At 37.6% G+C, this 8,697-nt stretch overlaps 1 protein-coding gene and 1 long non-coding RNA gene across 2 annotated transcripts in view; one reads left to right on the forward strand and one right to left on the reverse strand.

The window, feature by feature from the left end:
- The first annotated feature begins 1,771 nt into the window (after positions 1 to 1,771).
- On the forward strand, positions 1,772 to 5,750 carry LOC117125185. The gene is made up of 2 exons (XR_004448066.1): positions 1,772 to 1,902; positions 4,617 to 5,750. It is a non-coding gene; the product is annotated as an uncharacterized LOC117125185 (long non-coding RNA).
- The window catches only part of LOC117125173 (ankyrin repeat and zinc finger domain-containing protein 1-like), a 10,810-nt gene continuing 7,230 nt past the window's right edge, over positions 5,118 to 8,697 (reverse strand). The window contains exons 14-15 of the mRNA XM_033271589.1: positions 6,612 to 6,751; positions 5,118 to 6,224 (exon numbers count right to left, since the gene is read on the reverse strand). Of these exons, the coding sequence (XP_033127480.1) occupies positions 6,116 to 6,224; positions 6,612 to 6,751 (249 nt within the window). The 3' untranslated portion in view covers positions 5,118 to 6,115. The remainder of the gene's footprint in view (positions 6,225 to 6,611; positions 6,752 to 8,697) is intronic.

Here is an 8,697-nt window from a genome sequence, read left to right on the forward strand (position 1 = left end):
TCATCGTTCGTTCGTACATACGTTTATTGAGCGTTACGTACGTATTATGTCAAAGGTTACCACAAATTTAACCCAACCTCTATTTTACGAATCCCCCGATTTACGTACGCCCTCTGGTCCCGTACCGTACGTAAAATCGAGGTTCTACTGTACTTCGTTATCCAGCCGTTTTGCTAGGCTACTACAAAGACGTTTGTTTGTGTTAATATATTACAACCACCTGCTTACCTAAGATTATACTGACACTGGTTTCAAATGAAATAACTAACAACTTTGGTTTGTATCAATAAGTACATAAAACTATGTCACAAATACGTATGCAAAAATGCACAGGGACACCACGCTGTTTTTGTATTTTTCTTGAAATCTGTATGCCTGATCACCATCATCATACACAGTATAATAGATTCAAGTAAGATGTTTCAAATGATACCTTAACGTCGACTCCGTCTTAGAAAGCAAAAGGATTAATCACACAACAGTAGGCCTATCCTTTTATAAATCTCTTATTCCAAAAATAATCAGTAAATCCTGTGCAATAAATAAAAATACATACATAATAAACTAATTAACAATTAAACACATTTTGCATAAGTGAGGTCCCATGAAAAATTGTAATTTTTATGATTATTTAAGAAAGAATAATGCCGGGCACTCACTGCGTCGTACGACCAATATAACTCCGCTCCCTGTGAACGATTGATGACACAACGCCGTCTGCTAATTATCGGTAACAATCTGAACGGATCGTAAACGACCCATTGCGCCCGTTCGTGTGGCGTTCTTCATAGCATCACATTAGGCCGTGGGCCGAGACCTCAAAAAGGCTTTATTTCTTGACTTCCGTAGTACACACCGTGGAAGTACTTGTTTTTATGTTAATTTAGTCACCATTAGTGTTGTGAAAATGAACTTTATAGTTCCCACGTTCCATTCTTGCACATTAACGAAAAAAAGCTAAAAACCACAAAAATATCATTTTTTCGGTTGCTATGGAGGTTTCCCTTAGCAACGGTGCATTTAATCCACTAATACTACCATGAGTGTATTCTTTTCTCAAAATATACACAGTTGTATTAACTATTCATATGTAGAGTCTGAACACGTCAAAAATATTAATACATAGGCCTAATGAATAATAACGAGATATAATGTGAAATAGGTATGGTTACGTTATTTTCGTTGCTAAGGGCCCCTTTTCCTTAGTAACGGCCTTTTATGGTCTAAAGTATTAGGATTTTTGAGCAAATTAGACATCACATGGCTGTAATTTTTTTCGAAACAGAACATAATAATAAGAGTTTTAATATAATACAATATGTCTTTAAAAACAGGTTTTTTTTTTTTTGTTTTTTTTTGTAAAAGTCACATTTTGTTGATGGATTATTATTAGTATTGTATCTATTGCGAATAATGCAAATAATGAAATCTCAGATTCACTAGTAAATTGCAATGATAAATTATAGATACTATGAAAATTATTACGGCTAATATTCAACAGGATAATAATAACAATAATAATAATAATGTTATCTTTATATAGTGCATATTGCACATTGCCCCTATGTGCTTTACAAAGAAATAATATAGGCCAACCGAGAAAATACAAATAACAATAAAATAAAATAATAGTAACCATAATAACAATGAGACTAAACTACTCCTATTCCTTAAACTAATTAATGGTTGGCCGTTGACTCCGAGGAGCTCATCCGCCCTTTGTTCAGCTATTGGTTTTTCTTGCTGCTAGCAGTGATCATAACACCCTCCCCTCAGCAGCCACAAAGACATATCTGAGAGGGTTGTCAGTTTAGTCGCCGACGGCTTCGACTGGATGGAGTTTATTGTTGTACCCAGGACGTCCCTAACTACCTTAAGCTAGGCTTACTACTCTTAAATACGGTACTGTATTTTACTCTTAACTACAATTGGTTAAACTATCCCCCACCGGACACCATCCCGGTATTTAGCAGTTTGGGGGCCATCTTATCAACCATAACATTAGTCAGATAAAAAATGACTTTTAAGAAGAGATTTAAATGTAATAATGATGGAAGTTGCATTTTTGATGTGTAGGCCTAATGGAATGTTATTCCAGTTGGTTGGAGAAGCAACTGAAAAGGCACAATTGCCATATGACTGTGTGAATGCTTTAGGGGTATGAAGAAGCCCTTTAGTGCTATAACTTAATGTTCGCTTGGTGGAGTGACCTTGTGTTAAGAGTATAAATCATAGAGCTATTATATCTCTATGGTATAAATAGAACAAGAGAGCGTACTCCCGTTTTTGAAAACGTCACGCCTGCGTAGGACGCCCACTGACGGTTGTATGCACTTTTTATTACCCAGTGCAGTGCTTACCCTATTGAAAGTTACGTCTTTGGTTACGTTCCAGGGGCGGATCCAGGATTTGAAAGAGGGGGATTCAAAATGTTCCAAAAAACCGAAAATAAAAGGGGGTCCGGGAAAATTTTGATTCCTAGATGGCCGGAAATGAGCATTCCCGACTTCTTAGGTGTCTTTTAATCGGACCTTTTATTTCTTCAAAATTCGAGGTTTTCCCTCTCTTAAAAACAGGTCAGGTGATTTTTATCTCATTCTTAGGCCTATACATAGAGAGAGAGAGAGAAAAAAAACGAAGACATAGGCAATATATTATTATATTTAAACAATATTGAGTAGGCCTGGTTGGATACGTAGTCTTTCTTCCATGGATTAATGAACCGATAGTCCTAAAGAACGCACTTCGTATAGGCTATAAATTAGTACGACGTCGAACCATAAACAGTGTTAATATTATCTAATTGAATTGGGCTAAGCCTATTTGTCCGATCTGCTACATGACTATGCCTAATTGGTAGGTTAGCATGCCATTCGTAAGCCAGGACCAGTACTATTAAGTTGTTTCTTCACATAGTGGTGGGGGGAGGGTTCGTCCGAACCCCTTGAACCTCCCCTGGATCCGCCACTGCGTTCCTTGATCGGAGGCGTTTTGCTCGCAACCCGGGATACGCGTCGCGTACAATTTCGCGCAAGGTGCGCGCCAACGGTTAAAGACAAAAAGTCCAAATGCCAAAATTTATAAGAGACGATGCGATATGGAAGAAACTGAGCAAGACAGCTCAGAAGCTGATCCTGATCGAGACAGGTGCATAAGCCCTGACAAAATTGAAACAACACTTGCGTTGCAGGATTTTTCTTTTCATTTCCCTATTTCGTCTAATGACAATCCCAATTACAACTATGAGTATACTTTGGAGCAGAGTAGAAGATCTATTAATAAATATATTACTAAACGTCGAGACGATTTTTCACCAAATTCTGACAGTGTCATCAATGACCGACCCAAATTTGAAAATTATGTGAGTATCCAAACCAGTGCGTCGGCGTCTGGTGTGGGTTGGTCATGTCAACAGTTAAATGATGGGCTAAACATTATATTTGCTTATAGGCCTATGACGAAAAGTGAGGTTAAACAAAATAATTCTGTAATAAGCGATACAGCACTTGTCACAAATTCATATGCGGATGATTCACCATCGTCGGGAATTGTTGCTCAGAACCAGGAGATTGGCCATCGAGAGCAGACAAAATCAACATCGTGTGAAGTAAATCCTTGTGAACCTGGTGGTTGCCGCCCTAACTTCTTTTACTCAATAGACACTGGAAGCATTCGAAGCACGTCGGATGAAGGACTGGATGGAAAGCTCTGCAGGATTTGTTACATGGGAGACAAACATGAAAGTTTTATCCAACCACCCGCTTGCACATGTGCAGGAACAATGCAGTATTGTCATCAAAGTTGTCTGTCAAATTGGGTTGTACAGAGAGGACTTAAAAAGTGCGAACTTTGTGGTTACCGTTTTAGAATAAGAACGTTAAACATGCTCGATATTGCTCATGTAAGTTTGGTGGTAATTACTGTAATAACATTGCCAACAGCTCCCTCTATACTCTGTACATTTGCTATATCTTATGTGTCCATAGTAAAACCCCCTTTGTGTAATATTGACCAACCCCAAATTCGAAATTCTTGTGTCATTCTTATTTAACCAAAAAAGAAACCAAGACAATATGATGTTTCAAAAGGTCACTTAACAACAGACTTTATGCGTTGGGTGTGTGATGGTTATACATGAACTCAAAATTAAGAAAGGCTGCCTAATAGAATAAAGTTTCCATGGACCAATTTTTGGGACCGATTTTTTTCATGGTCCTTTAGCAGATTTGGTCTTCCATCAGAAAAAAAAAATTATTACAGCATAAAAGATAAGCGTTCGTTTTGGGCTTTAATTAGAGATGGCCTTAGTTAAAGTGGTTAAAGGTGGGCTGTAACTGGATGGTCCGTCTTTATTAGGAGACCATGTGAAGAGGGACCTCCCTGATTTCCACTGTGCTCGACAAAGGGTAGGCCTACCTTTCCGCAGGATCAACTTAACAACTTGCCAATCAAAACATCGGTAAGAATACGCGTTTGTCCCACAAACACACATGTCCCACAAACGTGTGTTATAATTGTGTCCTTGATAGTTGATCAAAGAAAACGCAGTAATGCAAGAAGCGAATTATTATTAACATAATCATACATTTACATAGCTAATTATATTATCTTTGCAGTGGAAATGCATCCCGATGACGACACTGGATAAACTCTACATATGCCTGTTCTTGCTAGCCAGTTCCTTTATATTGACAACTGGTGTGTACGTGTGCTGGGCGATGTTAAGCACAAGTGCTGCAGCCACTATAGAGCGTGAATCAACAGCGGCACAGGTCCTTTTCCCTGTCTATACTGGTTTTGATTTATTCTGCTTGTCCATAATCATGTACGTTTTGAAAGGGAGAATCAACCAAATATGGCGGAAATGGCGTGCACACAACCGATCAATTTTAATACTAAGCCGTCCATCACAGCAACAAGAAGTATAGAGTAGAAAGCCACGAGTTCAACGAAATTACATCTAAACCAACTTCACACCTAGATAAAATGTATAGTACAGTAACTAGATTATAGACACGATGATATATGTTTACTATAAAATTCAAAAACGAAATAAAATTCAAATGTATCTCTGGGGCATTACCAGTTTTCATCCAACAATGGCACATACAAACATCTTTTTTTTAAACTTAAGATTTTTTCCGTTTTATTCAATTATTACAAATTGGATTATCCATAGTAGTTTATCGTGAGTTGTTGCATATATGGTAAAATGGAACTATCCAGAGTGTCAATCAAACTTCAGAACTGACCAATCAGAACAGAGCGTGGAGTACATGCGTCTCAAAGCGTGTTGTCCCACAAAAGGATGTTGTTTACATATTTTTAACATTGTCGTATAATGGGACCTTAACAACATCAAAGGGGCGGGGCTTAGTGGAAAGCGCTATTATAATTCACATCCAATTGAAGAGGGACAGCTGAGGATGTTGCTATTTTTAATAGCTGTAGATTACAAAGCATGGTTGAAATTTAAAAATATGAAATATTTTACTCATTTTCTAAAGTGAACACAAATAATTGCAACATTATTATTTTGACGTGTTTTAATCAAACATTACAGTCATTTTTCAGTAGTTCACATGAATAATTAATTTAATAAATTATTCATGATTAATTATACTTACAAAATACTGAATACTATTTCATTTCATTATATATTTGGTCCAAAAACAAAATGGGAAGACCAGAACTGGACTGAACCAGTGAGCTGTAGTAGTGCTGGTTGGCCCATCCCCAATCACAAATAACCAAAACAGAAAAATCACAATAACAAAGAATTAAAACGAATATGAACCTTTCGAATAAAGGAAGATGGGCTCTCTGGAACTGTAACATCAACCAATGGTCTTTGAAGTTTGTCTCAAACATTAAGACAGCCTAATGGCAGCTGAGTGTAAGGAGCCCTAGATTTATCATGTAAAAACACAGTTGATCATCAGTATACTTTGAGAATATTTATGTAGTCAAATATGGACACTGCACCATGTTGACTAATGTTGCTTACTACATCAAATTGCAACTAAATTGTAGCAAAACCAACAATAATCATAAATTTTGCTGAAGATATAGACGTTTCAGGTGAAGTTTGGAGGCATCAGCATGGGTTGTGACATCATTTATTACTTGCTTTGTGTTTTTTGAGACACTCAATGCTGCAGAAGTTAAACTCCAGATATGAGAATGGTTTTCCTGCAACAGTCTTGCCGCAGAGCCAACATCGCCTAGGTGGATAAAAATAACATGAATATAAAGAAAATGTAGGATAGAAGTTGCATAATAGTATTTTACAGGTGTTCAGTGTTAGCGTTATGTAATGACAACATATGAGCATCAAGGGACAAAGAAAGGCCACCCTACTGGACTATCATAGCAACTACAGTACTATTCTTTCAGGAATTATTAGTATTAGGAATTTTGTCGGGATTATTTATCATAAATATACATAATAAACTATAAAGGATTTTAAAGTCTCCATGAACAATGGAGATGAAGATTCTAGCATACAACATATGCAAATAGTCTGTATCCTTTCTATAACATCACTAAATTTTAGTGCACTTTCATTTCATTTTATTTATTTTCATTTGATTTCAATGGAAGTAACTTACAGTGCTCCGGATGAAATTGATGAATCCTTCATCAATCTCCGTTCTGCTGCAACTGCCCGTTTTTCCCGATCACTCAGTGACATAAACCATTTCTTCTTCTGTTCCTCCTCATCCTGCTTCTTTTGCTCTTCCCTTTGTTCCTGAGAAATGAAAAGTAAATAAAAATTATAATGTTATACAGGTTCTCATCAGGAGCATATGTTAGGCTTATTTTACTTAAACACAGATTCCAATTCTTCACCATTACCAAAGAGTATAAATAGAACAAGAGAGCCAACTACAGTACGCTCATTGAGAACGTAAACCAACGATACCCCCAAGCAGCCAGTGTAGGATGCCCGCTGTCGTTTGTATATTCCCCTGCATCCTGCCGCGTCCTCCACCGCGCACGGTCTGTTTGTCTGTTTTTCTACTTACCAAGTAAATAGCAGGCGTACTTCAGTATGCAAATGAATGCAGGTGAACATATAGCCGTCAGCAGGCTTTCTACAAAGACGTGACGTTTTTACAAACAGGAGTACCCTCTCTTGTTCTATTTATATTCTTTGCTATTACCCATACACACACACACCCACACGTTGTCCCTCAAATGCATGTGTTTGCGTGCATTTATGCTGTCATTTTGTGCCACCATGGTAAAAAATAACCACCCTTCTGTCTAGTTTTCAGATGATATTAACTGTTATATTTAATATTAGTTTTTATGTTAAACAATTTGAATCCTCATGTTTTGCACAATACTTTCAGTTAGATAGCATCGATCCTTCTAGGTGTTTTAAAAATGTAATTACTGAATTCTGATAACAACTGGCTCTAATTAGCATATACAGTCTGCCTCTAATTACAGATTCTCCAATTAAAGACAACTTTTCTGTGGTCCCAAATTAACAAATGTGTTTCATCTTTATTATTCTAAGTAGGGCCCAAAGCTGCTAAAGACCATGGAAACGCCAGTACAAAAAGTGGTCTTTAATTGGAGGGAGACCTGGGGCGGATTGCTATAAGCGGTCTTTAGACGGTCTTAACGGTTAGCCGGCTATAATCGTGACGTCACTACTGGTCTATGATTATAGACCATTGCTATACTTCGGTCTAACCAGTTAGCCGTCTTAAATTTTAAAGCCACTCAGAGGAGGCTTAAAACGGTCTTAAATCATTTTCATCATGACGTTCTGCTGATAAATTCAACAGTGCAATGGCAACACCTAGGCCTAGATCGTCAAAGTCGGAGAATTGAATGACTAATACTCTGCACACTTCTCAGCGTCTGTAAAAATAGGTCTACGGCGTTTATTTACGTTTGTTTCGAAACATTTGCATGCGTCGAGCACGCATGACGTCGCCCTCAATCTTATGTTACCAGGGAGTGCTTGTTTGCATTTCAATACTCAAAGCGGTCTTAGAAAAGACTGTTTTATAGCAATGGTCTTAGAGGTATGACTTTAGTAAGACTGTCTAATAGCCTGGGTTCCAGGCCATAATTTTAGGTTACTCACTCTTTATTGCACTTAGTGCGCGCCATACCTAATTTAATTGGCGTCCCATACTCGATTTCTTTTTTTTTCGAATTAGGGCCTGGGCAAACGATTCATGCGTGCAATTTCCCACATCAAATTTGATGTGGGATATCGTATGCATGACTGATTTTGTAAATCACGTGATTGGCTAACTTCATGCATATTAATCAATCTTTGTAAATTTCCAAAATTGAAGATGCGGATGTCTTGACTAGAACAAGCTCCAGCTCCCTTTTGGCTACCTACTTGAATTAAAACAGTTAGTATAATAGTTCTGGCCTGCTGAGAACGACATGGACTGATAACCGTAGGCTATACTAGGAACCTTGCTCACCGCTAGCTGCTACAGATTTAGGCCTTTAGGGTAGAATATTGTTAAAAAGGTAGGCCTCTGTATAAGTAAGAACTTAAAAATCCGCCAAGCCTCTACTACTAGTCTAGGCTAGGCCTACTACTCCTGACTCCATCCAGACGAGGCCTGAGCCATCTTCCTGGAAAGTTAAAGTTTTGTTGTATTTGTATGGTATGCCATCTAGTCTAAGCTTAATTGTTTTTGCCATTGCCAACAT

Source organism: Anneissia japonica, unplaced genomic scaffold (assembly GCF_011630105.1).
Source record: "Anneissia japonica isolate Jap-2015-1 unplaced genomic scaffold, ASM1163010v1 scaffold466_len1169948_cov191, whole genome shotgun sequence".
NCBI classification, from domain to species: Eukaryota; Metazoa; Echinodermata; class Crinoidea; order Comatulida; family Comatulidae; genus Anneissia; species Anneissia japonica.